The sequence below is a fragment of the Cebus imitator genome, unplaced genomic scaffold (assembly GCF_001604975.1).
Source record: "Cebus imitator isolate Cc_AM_T3 unplaced genomic scaffold, Cebus_imitator-1.0 Scaffold284, whole genome shotgun sequence".
Classification (NCBI taxonomy): domain Eukaryota; kingdom Metazoa; phylum Chordata; class Mammalia; order Primates; family Cebidae; genus Cebus; species Cebus imitator.
This window is the reverse complement of record NW_016107599.1, coordinates 1,277,507-1,295,309: the sequence shown is the minus strand read 5'-3', so window position 1 is coordinate 1,295,309 and position 17,803 is coordinate 1,277,507. Positions and strand designations below refer to the sequence as shown.

Below are 17,803 nucleotides of genomic sequence, written 5' to 3'. Positions count from 1 at the left end.
ACAGAACACACTTGTCCACATCCTAAAGAGGAGGCTGGGAAGCCCCGGATGAGCCTGGCTGCCTGTTTGGGGAGTGCTTTTCTCTGAAATCTGACACTGCTGGAGGTCTAAAGTGAAGATAGTAACTGTGCCATCAACTGTGCAAATGTCACTGGCCTTGAGAAATCAGCTAGGAGCAGAGTGAGGAACCTCTAGTTCTGGCAGGGAGGCTACTGAGGAAGGGGAGACTCATCACATCTCCCCTCTGTGATTTGGAGCCACTGGACTCCTTGGTGCCTCACATTCCTTGAAAGGAAACAGGTCAGTGGAAACAGTCCAGGAATGGCCTTATGTGTATCCCTGTGTTCAACATTCTCAGGCTGTAATAGACCCCAGCCAAAGACAGTGCTGGGATCAATGAGCAATGTCTGCCCTGGGCAGAGGTGAAGGAAAGGGCAGGCTGTATGCAGGGTCAGTGAGCCCACCTATGGCCCCACTCTCCTCTCTAGACTTCCCCATCTGTAAAATGGGTATGATGAGAGTGCACCCCTGCCTGTTTTCAAAAATGTGGGGATTAATGTGGCAAAGCGTTGAACATACCCAGGAGTCAGGATGTTCGGGAGGAGCAGACGGCCTGCCCTGGCCCAGACACACTGCGGTGATGCAAAAGAAGTACTGGCCTTGGACTAGGGTCTTCCCTTACTCACTGTGGGACCAGGATAAACTGCTGGGCCTTCCTAGGTAAGAACAGGGGCTGCAGGCACACCCACCATGTGTAAAGCACGAAGTGAACAAGTACCGGCAAGCAGACAGAGTTATAAAACCATGATGTTCTTTATTAGCTAATAAGGTACATCTGTTTTACAGAAACAGGTCCAAGGGAGGCCCAGGGTGGGGCTGCTGGAGGGCATAAACAGCTGTGAACACAGCACATGGGCACCAGCAGCACCGGGCAGACTTGGGACCAGCTGACTGTGGCTTAAACCCACGAGAGAATGCACTTGCTCACCCTTGCGTGTGTGCCACGTGCCTGCAGCCGGGTTCTCAACGTCAGGAAGAACCCGCCTCCCTCCTCAGGTCACCTATCTGCTGACAGCCCTACCCAGAGGAGGGCTCTGATTGGTTGAGGTGGACCTTCACACGTTCAAGTCCAGCCAATCACTGTGGCCCTGGGGAATTCTGGACTCTGGCCACACCTCAGTTCCGCATCCTTCTTCAGGTGAGGCTGCAGTTGGGACTCCCAGACCCACAGGGGCTTCGAGGGTGGCAGACCCAGAGGCACTGCCCCCAGCGGACTCTCTGGGCTGCCATGTGGCATACACCATGGGGGTGGATGCTGGGGACGCAGGGAAGATGTTTGAGCCCCAGGCTCTGCTCCAAAGAGCTTCCATGCCACCCACAGGTCCCGCACCTTGGAAGGTGGCACATGGGAGGAGTGGACGGGAGGACGAGGAACCCTCCACTTCCACGGCTCAGACACTGCCTGGGCGGGCCTGAGTCCACGGGTCTATTTCTGAGGGTGGAGGAGAGGAAGAACCAGCGCCTGGGGCTGGTAGGTGGTCAGTCAAGGCATTTCAGCTTGGGGCCAGAAAGCTGCAAGGGTCCTCGAAGGAGCACTAGACAGAAGCTAGGGAGAGGCTTCCAGCGCTGGCTCCACATCGGAAACACTGTGGGATCCTGGGCACGTGATCCTGTCTTGCTGGAAGTTTTCCCATCTGTAAAACAAGGGGTTTGGAGTAATTCGTCTCCGAGGTCCTTCCAGTACGCACACAGTGGTTGCGCTTTCCTGAAAGGCTGTATGCAAATGGAGTTCCGTAAACCAAATCGAAGTGGCTCTGCAGAGCGCGGCGTCTGCCGGCGCGCCCCTCCCCCGGCCGCGCTGCCGCGGGGACAGCCTGGACTTCCCCGCACCGAGGCCGGCTGCGCGGCCGCCCCGTGGGTCGGAGTCCAGTGCCCCCTGGTGGCGCCGAGGCGGGCAGGCGGCTTCCGGACCGCGCGGAGGCCCGACGGCTGTGACTCAGGGGTGGCGCGGCTGCCAGGGCGGCGGGAGGCCTGACTGGGGTTCCGTCGTGGGCTGAGCCACGGCGCAATTAATTACCAGCTGCTGGGAATCCTTGTCGCCCGCTCGCGGTGACTCACCCGGCAGCCAGGCTCACTTGCCGAGCGCGGGGGCCTTGGTTTCCAAAATGAATTCTGGGGAGAGTGCCTGCTTGGGGTGGAGCTCCCTACTCCTGCGCCCCAGGGCGCCCGCAGACCCAGCGGGGACCTTAGGGCTCAGACGTAGCCCACAGCGCGGGCTCCCCTTCCCTGGTGGGCACCTGCGAGCCCTGGAAGTGGGGTGCAGAGCGTCCCAGCTGGGGAGCCTCGTTGAAGCACTGGGGTCCCAGACCCTCTGGGCCCAGAGTCCCTGAGGCCTGGGAGGCCAAGCACAGCTCCCGGGGGCGACCCACAGAGGGGATTGGTCTCCTGGAGCCCGCGAGCTGCGCGAGGGTTTGGTCTGATTCCCCAGCCACCACTTAGCCAGCTGCTATCCCGCCGCCAGGCGACCCTTTCCCATCTCCATCTCTTCCTTGGCTGGAGTCAGGAGAGAAAGGGGAGCCCCGGGGTCTCTAAGGCTTGGGTCTGTCCGTTTGAAACTCCACTGCTCCAGGTGGACTGAGGAAGCTGGTGGTCAAGGGAAAGACCCTTGAAAGCCTAAAGGGAGAGGGCGGGGAGAGGGAGGAGGCCGAAATAGGAAGGAGATAAAGCCTGGAGAGGCCTCATCTGGAAGCAAGGAATAGGTGCGCCCCGGCCCTAGCCTCGCGTTCCTACCCCAGGTGGTCCCGAGAGGGGCTACCGCGTGGCTCAGGGCTGCAGCCGGGGCGCACCTTGTGCCCAGCTGTGGGGAATCAGGGTGGGTTTTTTTTCTTCCTTTTTTTTTTTTTTTTTTTCAGTAAAGCAACAGAGAGGGCATTGGGTCGGGGGATTGCGATATCTTTCCCTGCTGTCCTGACTCCAAAAGTGGCGGCCCATGCTATCCTTAGCGCTCTCCAGGGGAAACGACTCAGGTCTGCAGGTGCTGGGCCTAGCGGGCTGTGCCGCTGGGAGGCGAGGGGGCCGAGTCAGCCATTGGGACCCCACCACTCCCCTAGGCCATGTCCCTGGCCAACGACACGCTCCCGCCTCGGGTGGCTGGGCGGGGGGTGGGGAGACCACATGCACCGCTGCCGCCGCGTTCCAGTGTGCCATGGCCCCCTCCCCTTCTGCTCCCCACTCTCCACACGATCTGCCTGAAGCTGCCAGTCTGCCATCTCCGGCTGAATCCCGTTTCCCTCCCCCAACTGCGAGTCCCTCAAACTCTCCACCAGCCAGGGCTGCTTGCGCTCTTGGGGAGCCGGGCTAGAAGCACCCAAGAGGCCTCGTTTATCCTCCCATCCCCCGCCAAAACCGGCCGGCGGCTCCGCCCCCGTACCCTCCCTTGCGGCTCAGGCCGCCCCTCCCGGGCTCCCTCCGCGTGCGCCCTGCGCCGCGCTCGGTCTGCAGCGGGAGCTGTCACAGCAGCCTCGCCAGCTGGCTGGGGACCAGGCGGGAGGTGGCGCGCCCTGGAGGCTGAGGGAGGGAAAGGGGGAGGGAGGCCCGGCCTCGGAGTAGCCCGGCCCCCGCTCCCCGAAGCCCTCCCGCAGGAGCGGGGCTGCCAAGCGCACACACACACACGCACACTCACATACACACGCGCACACACACACTCGGGCTCCCAACGGCGCGCACGCACGTAGCGCCCGGGGCAGACCAGCGCAGCGGCCGCCTCCCGGGACGCCCGGACGCCGGAGGGCCCCGACCCCCGCGCGGCTCATGCGCCCGCGTCCGCTCGGCTGCTCCGCGAGGCTCGCGGGACCCCTCCCGCCGCCGCCGCCGCGCCCGCCGCCCCCGGAGGAGCGGGCTGGCCGACCGCCACCGCGCCGTCCCCAGGCCGCCCCCGAAGCCGCTCCATCGCGGTCCCTGCCGTCCTGGGGCCGCGCCCGGCTCCCGCGCCTTGGGGGTTGAGCCGAGCAAACTTCGCTCACCGGCCGACGCCCGGCAGGGACCCCGCTGCGCCCCCGCGCGCCCGGGTGGGCGCTGGGCTCTTGGACCTTTGGGAAGCGGGCTGCCCCGCCCGCTGCACCTGCTCGCCCCCCTCCCGGCTTGCAGGAGACTCCAGAGACACCGCCACTTCGCAAACTTTTCCTCCCCATCACCGAGAGGGGGCGAGGAGGGGTAAAAGGGGAAGCAGGTCCCGCGGGGCGCGCGGACCTGCAGGCTTCTTGCTGGGCGCCGCCACCCGCAAGCTGGACCCACAGAGGTGCGGGGCCCCGCGGCCGCCCTCCGGCCGCGTTCTGGCTCCAGTTCCCGTCCCTGCTTTTCCCGCGGGAGCGGGGGGCGGGGTGCGGAGGGCAGCGAGGCCCGCGCGGTACCCAGCGGGGCCGCCCTGCATGGCCCTGCGCAGTGGGGCGGGCTGCTTCGGCCGGGTCTGGCGCAGGGTGTCGGGGTTCCCGGACGCCTGGCCCCGGCGCTCGAGCAGCCTCCTGTGCCTGTCCGCCTTCTCGGCTGAGCCCGGGCCCGCGCCGCCCCTGCCCCGCCAGCCGCCTCGCGGTGGCGGTGGCTGTGGCGGCCCCAGCGGAGGGGCCCCCCCCCAGCCTCCCCGCCCCCCGCCTCCCCGCTGCTGCTGCTGCTGCTGCCGCCGCCGCTTACAACTTGGAGGCGGCGGCGGCGGCGGAGGAGGAGGCGGCGGCGGCCGCCGGGCGCTGCAGTGGGACGCGCGCGGCTGTGAGCCTGCGGGACATGCCCCCCGCGCCGGCTCCTTGCTGGCGGCCATGAAGAGGCAGAACGTGCGGACTCTGTCCCTCATCGTCTGCACCTTCACCTACCTGCTGGTGGGCGCCGCCGTGTTCGACGCCCTGGAGTCGGACCACGAGATGCGCGAGGAGGAAAAACTCAAAGCCGAGGAGATCCGGATCAAGGGGAAGTACAACATCAGCAGCGAGGACTACCGGCAGCTGGAGCTGGTGATCCTGCAGTCCGAGCCGCACCGCGCCGGCGTCCAGTGGAAATTCGCCGGCTCCTTCTACTTTGCCATCACGGTCATCACCACCATAGGTAAGGGCTGGGTGCGCCGCCGGGCTCCCGCGCCCCGTTAGGAGTCCGGGAAGGCGGCAGAGCGCGCGGCGCAGGGTTGGGTACAGGGCGTCGAGGGTTAAACGCAGCCTCTCTGGGGGTCCTTCCCGCAGCGCCCCCTCCTATCTAGGGAGCCCCCACCTCTGCGGCGCCTCCGAACCTCACCCTTCGGGGACCCCACCCGGTGATCTCCAGCGTGCTGGTGTCTGGGCCGGGCGTGTGAGCCCCGAGCGAGCGAGTGTGCCTGAGCCGGGAGGGCGGAGGCGCCACTTTTGCGAAGAGAGTGGAGCGCTAAGAATAATCCCATAGCAGACACCCACCCACCCACCGCCCCGGCGCGGGCTGGGCTGCGCGGGGCTCTGAGCCTTACACTTACTACCTCTCTGGGAGTTGGAGAGGGCTGGCCTGGCACCCATGGCTCCTAGAGGGACTCAGGTGGCAGGGGAGTGCGCCTGGGGGGTGGGAGGCACTGACCCTCCATATCCCCTGGGCCCCCCTCCACGCTTCTCTGAGCTCAGATTTCATCTCTCTTCCTCCGGCTCCTTTTTTCCTCCCTGAGTTCCAGTTCTGAAGCTTGGACTTCCCAGGCCCCTGGGAGGAGAGAGTTTGCTCTCTGGTGCTTGGGGTGGGGGTGGCAGCCCCTCAATTGCTCTCAGTAGAGGTGGAAAGTGGGGGCAGGGCGGAACCTGCCCACTCCCTAGGCTGTGACAGTGGGAAAGGCCGGTCTAGATATTGCCCAGAAAACCAGGGTACTTGAGCTTCAGTCCTGAGAGGGGGGTCCAGCTGGTAGACTACAGGGATACCCAAGGGCGCTATGCACAGAGCAGGGTCTCTGGTGAGTCCAGAGGGCAGTGTTCCCTGGGGGCTGGGGGGACACCCAGACATTATACTTGGAGACCTGTTGGAGCGGGAGAAGGTCCCTCCATAGAGGTAGAGAGGTGGATAACCTGCGTGGCAGGAGGCAGGGTGGTGTCTCTGGTTCGCTTGTCCCAGTGAGGCAGGCTGCCTCTCTAGGGCCATCTCCTTAGACCTTTCAAGGCCAGTTTGTTAGCTCAGGGGTGGTCTGTTTCCTGCACCCCTCAGGGCTTGATACCCCTGTGCTCTGGGCAGGGGTCTCCTCCTTCTCCGGACTTCTCCCCAGCCTCTCCTGTCTCACTTCTCTGGACCTCCTCCTCTAATTTCCCCCTTGATATTTTTCTTTGTCTGAAAATCTCTGCATGCTGAAAAAAACAGGATTTCTCAGTGCCATATGCAACAGGAAGCGCCAGCACAGGACGGCCTGTCTTTCCTTCTTGGTTGAAAATACTTTTTAGAGAGTCATTTTGTTTTAAATGTTTAATTCATTGGTGCAGGTTTTTCTGTTTGTGAAGGAAATTGTCCTTCTGTTATCTACATAATCAGCCTGGCTCCTGCTTGCCCCACGCCCTTTGCCCAGCACCCCAAACACAGATGAGTCCTTCCCTTCCCACGCTGTGTTTCCAGCATCTGAGAGGGCCAGTCAGTCATTGCCATCATCTTTGGCTTTAAACTGTGGCAGAGGCATGCAGATGCAGGGCAGTGATTCTGGGGGACAGGGGCCTGTTTGCTGGAGGGCTGGAGAGTAAGAAATATGCCTCTGAAACTGAACAGCCCTGGGAAGGGGAGAAAGCCCCAAGCCCCTTAAACACGCCTTTAGGGTTGAAGACAGAAGACAGGTGAAATTGGTTAGCATACTGGCTTCCAGTAGTAAAACAGGCACATAAAATGCTTGGCCGATCCTGAGAGTTGAGCTTGCAACATCGAGGAGAGGATTGGTGTTAAACGCAAACCCTGAAATGTGCCAGTTTTCCTTAAGACATACATTGTTGAGACTGATGAAGTTCATGCTGAGGTGTGTTTCCGTGATTGATTCTGATTGGTAGTTCTGGGTGTATGCCTCTAATGGTTAGAACTCCAAAGAGAAGCTGTCAAGGGAAGTGCAGCCAAATGGAGGGTGTCGGCTTCGCCTCAGGGGCTGTGGGACTTGTATGAATAAGGGACAGAGGCCATCTGTCTGAGGGATTCACTGATTTTCCTCGCTTCCTTCTTTGGGTTTTCCACTGATTTTCTAGAGAGAAAGGTTGGGGGGGCAAATGTGTGTGTGTGTGTGCGTGTGTGAATAAAAGACAGCTCTAACACTAATACAGCTGTCCTGTTGTGGAAAGACATTCAACTTGCAACCCACAGACCTGGCTTGGAATCTGAATTCTGCCATAGTGTAAGACCATAAGGAGGTCATTTCCCCACTCCTGACCTCAGTTTCCTCACCTGTAGAAGGGATATCTCACAGTAACCACCCGACAGGCTGACTTTTAGGGTCCAGGTGAGATCCCGCGGGCTTCAGCTGCCAGGCACAGTGTGGCTGACACTTAGTAGGAACGGAATCCACGCTCTTGGACAAAGGCTGATGGAGCCTCCGCTCTCTGCCCTAAGAAGCTGTGTAGCAGAAGAGCTCAAATTTACGGGAAACAAAGCACCTTTCCAGTTAATTCTGTTTTCCCCCCGCCCCCCCCCTTTTTTTTTTTTAATATAAATGCAAATTAAGGTGCTCCTAGGCCTAGAACAAAACCCAGCCCCAAGCCTTGCCCTCCAAGGAATTGTCTCCTGTTAGGCAGTGATATTAATGAGTCAGGTTAATCTTCATGGGTGTTCTGATTTTTAATCTAACCTTGAGCTATTTCTTGAGTGTGCTTCAACTTTTTGTCCAAGTCTCCAAGGCTAGGACGGGAGCCGCTGGTGCTGGGTGGCCACGAATTAAGGCTTCTCAGATGCAGTTATTAGCTTGCTCTGTTAAACGGATTTTTAAAACATATATAATTACCACCTCGAGTTGGATCTGTGGCTCAACCTTCCTAAAAGGCTTTGGAGGGATATTACCCTGAATCCTGCTCCAGCCCTCCGGGGATCCCAGGGCACGGTGACCATCGTCATAACCAGGGAAGAGCAGGAGTCCAGCCGGGCCCTGCAAAGGGCAATTTCAGTTACATCATTTATCAAGCTGTGTTTCCATTTCTCCCCATTTGCTTCCTTTGATGTCTGTGCCACTTGTAGCTATTTCTGCGGAGATTATGTTTAGTTCTAAACTTGTGAAGTGCTAGACCTTTGGATGGGAAACCCTTGCATGTACCCCGTAGTTCCCTTTTGATTAGGGGTTCATTCTGAGCTGCCCCTCAACCCCTGCCCCCGACCACCTGCTGGGGGAAGTGGTGGAAGTCAGAAGCGCTGGGGCCAGGATCTGAACAGGGGGTGGAGGAGTTTTATTTGGATTTGGCCTGCTTGGGACTAAAGCTCAGGTGTGTAAGGGACCCCTGACACACACATGTGACCTTCCTGCAGTAGGCACTTGAGCGTCTCCCCATGATCTCACAGAGCTGGAGTCTCCATGACACTTCTTTTTCCACTCTAACATCTGTGTCCCAAGTTGTTATTACCTTCAGGATCATTAAAAAAAAGGAAACCATGCTTAGAAATCAGATCTCATCTGCAGAGTGCAGAGGACAATTTAAAATCGGGTTCTCGTGGGGAAGGAGTGTAAGAAAGGTGGGTTTTTCCTTTTTTTTTTTTTTTTTTTTTCTGTTATTGTTTGCAGGTTGGAGAGCCGTACACAAGGGGCAGTATTTCCCTAAAACCTCGGGCCCATCTGAAGCTAGGAGAGGTTGTTGCGGGAATTGAGGCAGCTGGCTTGGGGCAGGGTGCATTCTGAGAAAAAGCTTTCGGGTTTCTGGGCCTGTACCTGCTGGGAAACAGAGTGCCTTGGGAAATCTTCCTTTTCTCCTTCATCAACAGCACCTTAAACAGACTTTTGTGAAGGAGACAGCATTTTCTATTTTTTTCCGGGCACTCCTGGTGCAGTTTTGGTATGTGGTTCAGACTCTAAGTGAGCACCTGCCCCCGCCCTGGCCGGTGCTGCTCCTAGGCTCCGAGGCTCCGGGGGCCGTCTAGATGACAAGATAAGGCCTGGCCTTGAGAGGGGAGAAGGAGGGAGCTGAAAACCCAAACAATGGGTTGTCATCCAGGGTGCAGTACGGGGCAGCTAACCCAGCAGCTCCCTTCACCCTGCTCAGCACACACATACGTTGTGCTCCTTGGTTGGCTCCTTGAACCCGTCTTACAGGTGCTTGTCCTCCAAAGTCTTCCCAGCCTCCTCTTGTGCTGGCTTCCTCAGCCCCAGCCTCGTTGTTTAATGAATACGGTGCTTTCTGCTCCAGGCCTTAACCGTTTGTGTTTTCCCCGTACCTGCAGGGCCGGGACAATGCCTGGCCCACAGTGGGCTTCCCGGAAGGAAGGCTGCAGAGTACAAGCGGCACCAAGCAGACCCCACAGGCTGGTGCTGGAGGAGCATGGAGCTTCCACACGGATGCACTCACTTCCCCTGCTTTACAGATGAGGAAACTGAGGCAGATGAGGCCACACACACTGAGGCCTGGAACTCCGTGATGCAGTTGGGGTCTCCTTACTGAAGGCTCTGACTGTGATGTTTTCCTGGGGCCAGGGCTGGGCTTGTGTAGTAGTCCATCTTGTGTTTCCTTCTCCCTTTAGCTCCACCCTTCAGTGAAACTGCTCAGCAGACCCAGATGAAGGGCCTACCAGTGTGGCATGGGGTGGGCCCAGAGGAGTGGGGCTGTCTCAGAGGAGTGGGGCTGCCTTGCTAATGTCCAGTGGGGTAGCTGGCCATGCCGGGGAGCCAGGAGATGCCTGTGGGCAGCTCCTCTTCTCCTGCCCCTTCTCGGACCTGGGCTGGCTTAGCCCCAGGCCCTCTAGGAAACACTGCCTCTTTATAGATGTCATGGACAGGACAAATAAATGGGGGCAGATGTGGGGTTTCTTCTGATTCCGGGGTACATCAAAGAGACACATAGGTGTGCAGAGACACCCAGCATGGTGCTCTGAGGAGGAGTTGGGAATCAGGTGAGACCCAGGAGCTGGAGATACCCACTGCCTTCTCCTACTCTTTCCTGGGTCACTTTCATTCGTGGAGTCTAATGAGGTCAGAGCAGTAGGTGAACCAGGCCTCAGTGTACACCTCTTCCTCCATGCAGCGGTTAGCCACGCCTCCACCTCTCCATTCAATGTGTACTCACTTGGTCCTCCATGCACCTGCTTATTCATACATCCATCCATCCACCCACCTATCCACCATACATCTGCCACCCATCAGTCCACTCAGCTACACATCTATCCATCCCCATCCATCCTCCCACTCACTCACCCATCTCCCCACTTATCCATCCATCCATCCATCCATCCACCCATCCATCATTTATTCATCCAGCATCCATTCATCTACCCATCCACCATTCATCCACTCACTATTCATTCATCTACCCATCCATCTGTCTACCATTCACCCATCTACCCACCCACTCACTTACCCATCTATACATGCATCTACCTTCTCATCCACCCATCCACCATCCATCTACCCACCCACCTACCCATCCATTCATTTACCACCCAGCCACCATTTATCCATCCACCTACCCACCCATCCACCATCCATCTGTTCACCCACCCATCCACCCATCCATCAATCTCTTCATGTACCATGCATCCCTACACCCATTTACCTATCTGTCATCCATTCATCTACCCATTCATCTACCTACCCATCCATCCATCCATCCATCCATCCACTTACCCATCTATTCATTCATCCATCCACCCACTCCTTCATCCATCCATCCATTCACCCACTCATCCACCCATCCACCCATCACTCATCCATCCATCCGTCCATCCATCCATCCACCCATCCATTCATCTACCATCCATCCACCCACTCCCATCCATCTATTTATCTACCCCTCATCCAACTTTCCATCCACCTACCCACCTACCCACCCACTCATCCATCCATCCATCCACCCATCCATCTACTCATCCACCCATCACTCACCCATCCATCCATCCACCCACCCATCCACCCATCACTCATCCATCCATCCATCCATCCATCCATCCATCCATGTATCTAACCATCCATCCTTCTGTGTACTCCCTTCCTTCTTCCCTCTCTCCTTCCCTCCCTCCTCTGTATACTCAGTGGGTCCTCAACTCACTTGCTTATTGGATGAATTTCTGCCCCTCTCTCTTTCCATGTGCTGGCTGGGGCCCCTGTGCTGGTGGGAGGCACACAGTGGTGAGCCGGCACGTTACCTCAGCTAGAGCCTCAGTGTTAATGCCTCGATGGCTCCATGAAGGAAGGATCTCCAAGTGTCTCAGCCCCATCTCCTTCCTGCAGATGGTGAGCCAATTCAATCACTTTTGATTTTTAAGCATTTTTATTTAAGTGTAATGTTCTTATAGAAAAGTGTACATTTCATAAGTGTATTGCTTAGTGAATTCTCATAAGGAAATCATGTCCATGTAACTAGCACTCTGAACAGGAGACAAAACATTACCAGCACCCCAGAACCCCCCACACTAGTCATTTTCTTCTTGAATGCCTCTAGTGATAAAGAGCTCATTATATAACACACAGTGAAGTGGTGGTGGATGTATTTAGATGAATGTTGAGATTATCTCGTGTGGGGTTCTGATCTGGTGAGGAGCGGTGTGTGCATGTGGGTTGGGTGGGGAGGGTCTTCTCCTCAAGGACTGCTTGTCTCTATTGTGGTCACCTGAGGAGGAACCAGCAGATGTACATTTAGAAACTGGAACATGGGGGGCTTAGACCTGGAAGGTGAGAGGGATTTCAGTACACGGAGGCGGGATTGAGTCTGGAGTGGGGACTGCGTGCTATGGTGGCCCAGGGAGCTGGCCCCAGAGGGTTGGCCCCTCTGACTCAGACTGCAGCAAGCAGCTCGGGGCTGTGTGTACACCAGCCTCCCAGAGGATGAGAAAACATGGAGAAAGAGATGCAATGCTTGTTCTCAGCAGAGCCCCGGGAACTAGGAGGCAGCTAGTCCAGGCAGGCTGGGCTGATAAAGGAAAGGCAGTGGGCACTCTTGAGAGAGTCCCCCAGGCAGAGGAATTCTGGGGCCTGAGAATTGCAGGAGGACTCCTCCCACCTCCAGGTGGAGCACCCTCCCATAGCCAGCCTGAAGGAGCCGGGAGTCTGGGGTCTCTTTCCTCAAGGGATTTTTGTCTTGAGGGTCTCTTGTCCTGCCCACCCCTACCTGGGGACCTCCACCTGTAGAAAGCTTTCCCCTTTTAGCTCAGGGTACCCACTGTGTAGCTTATGATCCTCCAAAGGGAGGGCTGAGTGGAGCTTGGCCTCCCTCCTGTCCTGTAATGGCCTGTAGGGATTTGGGGATAGCCCTGGACTCTGGAGTTTCTTCCAGTAATGCCCTTTGTAGCTGGTTCCTCTCCTCTAAGCCTGTATGTTTCTCTCCTTTTAGCTTGTGTGTGCTATCTCAGTTCAGGCTGAGCATGCAAGGATTGCTGATCATCACCTCCCTTTGTCTACAGAATATACCTCTGTTAATGTTCTCAGTTGGTACACTAGCTTTTTTGGGTAGCCCCTTCCTGCATTAACTTGTTTTGAGAACATGTACTTCCATTTTGTGCTACTGAGCAAAAGAGTCCCTGACCTGCATTGGTATGGACCCAAATACAAACCCTGGCATTGATACCTGAGCACAAAGCAGAGTTATGTGCTAGGGACCAAGAAAGGAAGGGGTGGTCAATGGAAAACTTCGTAGCGAGGACGATGAGAAATTTCAGGTGCCACTGCGAGTGTGTTGGCCTGGCTTGCTGGGACACTGTGGGCAGATGTCAGCTGCTGGGCCTGAAAGTCCCTCCAGCTCATGGTTTGCTGGCCTCAGCCCAACCATGCCCCTGCCTGGGGTCTTGGGGTCAACCGGTCCTGAGTGATGGCACAGCCTGGCCGGGGAGCAGCTGCTCCAAGGTGGTGCTAGGTGAGTAGAGTGGACCTGCCGTGAGCCATCCTCATCCTTATCACACCTCGAGCCCTGGGAGGGACCAGCAGGTGGCAGTGGGGTGGAGGGAGGGGGCTGGAGTAGAGGAGGGTGGGCTGGGGCTTGGGGTGGTCGGTGGTGAATGGAATGTTGATGTGGCAAGAGGGACGCTGGGCTGGGTATCTGGAGAGTGGGGGGCAGGTCCCTACCCTACCCCTGGCCAGCCATCCATTTAATGGGTCATGATGCCACCTGTCTCCTGGGCAGGCTTTCAGGGGCTCCTCTCTGGCATCTCTTGCGAAGGCACATGATGCCGGGAAGTGGGCAGGCCTGAGGTGCCAGTGCCCGGCACGGTGGCTCATGTCTGGCTTGAAGCCCATTCTGGAGGCCCAATCCCAGGCACATCCCTTAAGACTGGACCTCTTCATCTATGAAACGGGGACGTAGAGCTCAGAATTTGTGTCCTTGTAAGAATGGGAGGAAATGTGTGTGAAAGGCTTTCTCCCTCCTCCACCCGGGAGGCAGCTGGTGAGCAACACAGTGTTGTTGTGATGGTGGTCATTTGGGCATGCTGGTTAGGGGACAGGCATTCAGGCCTGGCTGTGCTGTCTACTCTTGGCAAATCCACTTTCAGCTTGCCCTCGCCACTTCCCCACCATCCCCTTTCTGCTGCTGCCCAACCCCTATATCTCTCTCCCAGCCCCAATCCTAGCAAGGGGCGGCCTGAGGCTCACTCTGACTGAGAGATGCTCCTCAGAGACAGAAAAGCTCCTACCGTCCAATGGAAGGGGGCTGGGATGGCGGGTGTCAGGCCGGGAGCTTTGGGGTCTGCAAGCCACATTCAGGGTGTCTCTGTTGGATGGGTATGGACTGGAATAGAAGCCCTGGCTCCGTTCAAGGAGTGAGAGTTCCCCGGCTCAGTTCTGTTGGGATACCATGGCTTCCTGGGACGCCACCTTCCACCCCACCACTGCAGTGACCTTTAAAAGCTCCTGCCCCAGACCCTGGTGGCTCCCCATCCCATGCAGAGTCAGACCTGGGTCTTCAGCTCACAGCCCTGTTCCTCCAGCCCTTCCCAGGCCCGTGCCCACATCTTCTGCCCTGAGTCTGGCTCCGCCTTTCTCTTTTCGCCAGTTGTCCTTTATCCTCTAGAGCAAAGGACTTGTTTCTCTGCTCCCCAGCTAACTGTGCCTCAGTCTCCCGAGTAGACATCCAGATTCCCCAGGGGCCTGCTGGTCTCAGGCTCCCCTGCCCCCAGCCAGGCCCACAGCAGGTGCTCAGGCTGGCTGGATGCTGGTGTGCACTCCTGGCTCCCCGAGAGCAGAAACAGCTGAGAACAGAGCAATTTGGGTGACATCTTTCTGCTCAGTTGTGCCTCAGGACCACTGGGCAGGTGTGGAATGGGCCACAGCCTTTAGAACTCGAGTTGTTGCTTTTAATGGGAGACGACTGGTTAGGGATCCGTCCTGCTGAGCGGGGAGCTGCTCACTCCTGAGGCTTAGATGTGTGATCTTGGTCCCCAAGGCCACCTGCAGGTGGCAGGCCTCTGTGAGTCTGCCGGGCATCTGTCAGGAAGAGATGCCCACTTGTGAAATGGCCTTTGGCTGTCACTGGCCCTGCCAGACATGTGAGGAGCAGCCCGCTCAGGAAGGTGAGAGACTTTTACCTGCGGCTGACGGGCGCATAGCGTACATGTGGTGTTTGTCAGAGGTGGGGAAGGTGGGCACACATCTGGGATAAGCCTCTCAGGTGGGGCTGGGGTGAACTCAGGTAGGGCTGGGGTGAGCCTCTTAGGAGGGGCTGGGGTGAGCCTCTCAGGTGAGCTGGGGTGAACTCAGGAGGGGCCGGGGTGAGCCTCTCAGGTGAGCTGGGGTGAACTCAGGAGGGGCTGGGGTGAGCCTCTCAGGTGAGCTGGGGTGAACTCAGGAGGGGCTGGGGTGANAGCTGGGGTGAACTCAGGAGGGGCTGGGGTGAGCCTCTCAGGTGAGCTGGGGTGAACTCAGGAGGGGCTGGGGTGAGCCTCTCAGGTGAGCTGGGTGAGGCTCAGAGCTGGGGCCTGGGTGAGCCTCTCAGGTGGGGCTGGGGTGAACTTAGGTGGGGCTAGGGAGTGCCCCTCAGGTAGAGCTGGGGTGAGCCTCTTAGGAGGGGCTGGGGTGAGCCTCTCAGGTGAGCTGGGTGAGGTTCAGAGCTGGGGCCTGGGTGAGCCTCTCAGGTGGGCTGGGGTGAACTCAGGAGGGGCTGGGGTGAGTCTCTCTGGTGGGGCCGGGGTGGTCTGCTCAGGTGGGCGGGATGAGCTGGGTGGTACTGAGAACTGGGAGGTGCACACTTTGTTTCCACATTTGAAGCAGAAGCTGTAGGCAGCATTTTGTGTCAGGGCAGTCGGGGTGCAAGGCCCCGTGTGGTCTGGAAACAGGCAGTGCCAGGCTCCTCGTGGGTGCCAGGGCATGGGCATTCAGTTGGATGTGGGTAGGAGCCGACTGCTGCTGATGCTGGATGGACCTAGGCTGAGCTTATCTCACAGGGAAGGGCCCAGCGCAGAGATGCCGCGGGATGTGGGAGAACGTTCCCCAGTGAGTCTGGTCATGATGAGAGGCTCTCCTTGTGCCGTTTCCCAGAGATGACTTCTTTGACAGCTCCCAAGTGCTGAGGAGCTCTCGCAGTTGGGGAAATTGTTCCAGTGTCTGTTTGGGACAATGTTCAGGCCATAGGTATCCAAACACCACTGAGGGGGAAGTCGGTGTGTGTTGATTCCCCAAATTGCTATTATACTATGGGAAGGGAAATTTGGCAAGCAACTGCAGAGTGTTTCATGAGAGGGAGGAAATTCCCCACAATTCTTCTGTGACCCCATGGTCACATCCAAGAACGGCTTCAGCGTTCGATGTTCACCTTCTTGTCATTGTCTAAATGTTCTTGCTGTTTTTATCATCTTATCAGAGTGGATCATTTAGGGATGGTGTTTGGGTGCCTGTCGCAGAAAGCCCATTTAACAAGGACATGAGCAAACAGCAGTTTTCTGTTTCTTGGTTGCAAAGCCCGGGGCAGGCAGACGGGCGGACAGGTGGCTCCACAATGCCTTGAGAGATCATGCTCTTCCAGCTTTCTGCTTTCAGTCATCTTAGCTTGGTTTTTGTCCTCTGGCTGGTGTCTCATGGTTCTGTGATGGCTGTTCCACCACCAGTATTGTCTCCAGCATCCCTCCCGGCAGGAAGAAGAGGAAGAACACAAGTCAAAGGTATCTGTCAGCTGAGCCTGCTTCTTTCTAAAGAGGCTTCCGGGACAACCCACCCAACAGCTTCTACTTATATCTCGTCAGCCAGGACCATGCCTTATGACCAACTCTAGCTGCAAGGGAACCTGGAAAATGGGGTGTGCTGTTTCTCAAAGCAAGCTAGGGTGCGGCTGGTGAGGAGGGGGTGGAGCCAGGTATCCGGAGGTGCCCACGGTGTCTGTGGTGATATGCACAGCATTTCAGAGCCCCTTTTCTCTTTACGTCTACATCACACTTTCTTGCATTTCCACAGTCTGGAGGGAAATGATTTTAATGGCTATATATCCACTGAGTGAGTGGATCCTCAACTATTGAACTATGCCTCTATTGATAACAATTTAATGTGCTTTTTCTTTTTTTAGGCTAACTGTAGATCATGTTTGTTGGACATCTCTGTGGGTGTGGATTCTGTGAGGTCTTCCTTTAAGCGTTTGCTGGCTGTAGTGGGATCAGCAGGTCAGAGGGCACAGCACTGGGTTGTTCCCATCAACAGCTGTACAAGCAGGGCTGGGTCTTCTGGCTTCCCTGCAACCTCAGCAGGCCTCAGCAGTGTTGACAACGCTTTTGATGTTCTTACTATTTCAGAATGTTTTCTTAGTGATCTTCAGGTGGCCTTGGAAAGGCAGCTGGGACAAGCTCATGTGGAGTTGGAAAGCTGGTGTCCACAGTGAAGCCCTTGCTCACCCCAGATAGAACCAATCCGGGGAGATTGCAGTGTACTTGTGGACACATGAAATGAGGAGGGGGAGGGGAGGTGAGCCTGTGGACTCAGTTTAGCTCCAGGGACTGGGAGAATTTGCCTTGACAGTCTGGCCCAGCCGAGTGGCTCTGGTCACTGCAACTCTGTACCAAGAAGCAGCCTCAGTGGGGCAGGGTGCCATGCGTGATTGATTAATCATGTCTGACATGGGTATGGGTCAGGCAGTGGTAGCATGCTTGCCACATATGCCCACCCTGGCCTGGTGGAAGAGAGAATTTCGAGGTGGATGCCTTTCCATCAGTATGCTAGGAGTGACGTCATTATGGATAATTGCTGGACCTGGGTGTGATCTAGTTTACAAGACAGGTTCCCACCCACAGCCATCTTTCATCCATTAACAAGACTATAGAATAGGGTCCGTGCTTACCTGGTTGTGCTGACGAATCTCTGAGAGATCTGGCAACTTACCCAAGGTCATGAAGTGGAGCTTAGCACTTGAGCCCAAATCTCTCTTCAAGCTTGATGTGGTCTCCATTACACCCACAGCCTGTCTGGGGTGCAGTCCCAGACGCTCGCTCTGCCTGGAATTAAGGACTTGGATATAGGAAGGATCAGTCCCAAGGACGATTACCTGACAGTCAAGAGAACTCAGAAGTCATCTGGTCCCACCCTCTCAGGATGGCAGCATTGCTGAACCCTCCAGGGACAGGGAGTTCATGGCCTCACACATAGAGAAAGGCAGATGTGGCATCAGTTTTAAAATAAAAGATAGCACGGGGAGAAATGCCAGATATAGGTGAAGGGGAAGAAGGCAGCAAATCACACTGCCATGTGTGTACCTATGCA

General features: G+C 57.0%; 2 protein-coding genes across 4 annotated transcripts in view; one reads left to right on the top strand and one right to left on the bottom strand.

Moving 5' to 3' along the window:
- Positions 1-790: 790 nt before the first annotated feature.
- Positions 791-4,810, bottom strand: LOC108284806 (basic salivary proline-rich protein 1-like). The gene is made up of 2 exons (XM_037728920.1): positions 4,249-4,810; positions 791-1,694 (listed from the first exon to the last, which is right to left on the bottom strand). Exons 1-2 carry the CDS (start codon positions 4,808-4,810, stop codon positions 1,540-1,542), a joined length of 717 nt encoding a protein of 238 aa, XP_037584848.1. The 3' UTR covers positions 791-1,539.
- KCNK9 (potassium two pore domain channel subfamily K member 9) overlaps positions 4,668-17,803 on the top strand; it is a 109,526-nt gene continuing 96,390 nt past the window's right edge. For all 3 annotated transcript variants that reach the window (XM_017501689.2, XM_017501687.2, XM_037728921.1), the window contains exon 1: positions 4,668-5,091. In XM_017501689.2, coding sequence (XP_017357178.1) covers positions 4,809-5,091 — 283 coding nt within the window. In that variant the 5' untranslated portion in view covers positions 4,668-4,808. The remainder of the gene's footprint in view (positions 5,092-17,803) is intronic.

What these genes read in the sequence shown, in the direction of transcription:
- LOC108284806 (XM_037728920.1), bottom strand. Translation starts at nt 4,810, where the DNA reads ATGGCCGCCAGCAAGGAGCCGGCGCGGGGGGCATGTCCCGCAGGCTCA. An exon ending in GCCCAGCAAGAAGCCTGCAG is followed by an intron (nt 1,695 to 4,248) that starts GTCCGCGCGCCC and finishes CTTGTTTTACAG; the next exon opens with ATGGGAAAACTTCCAGCAAG.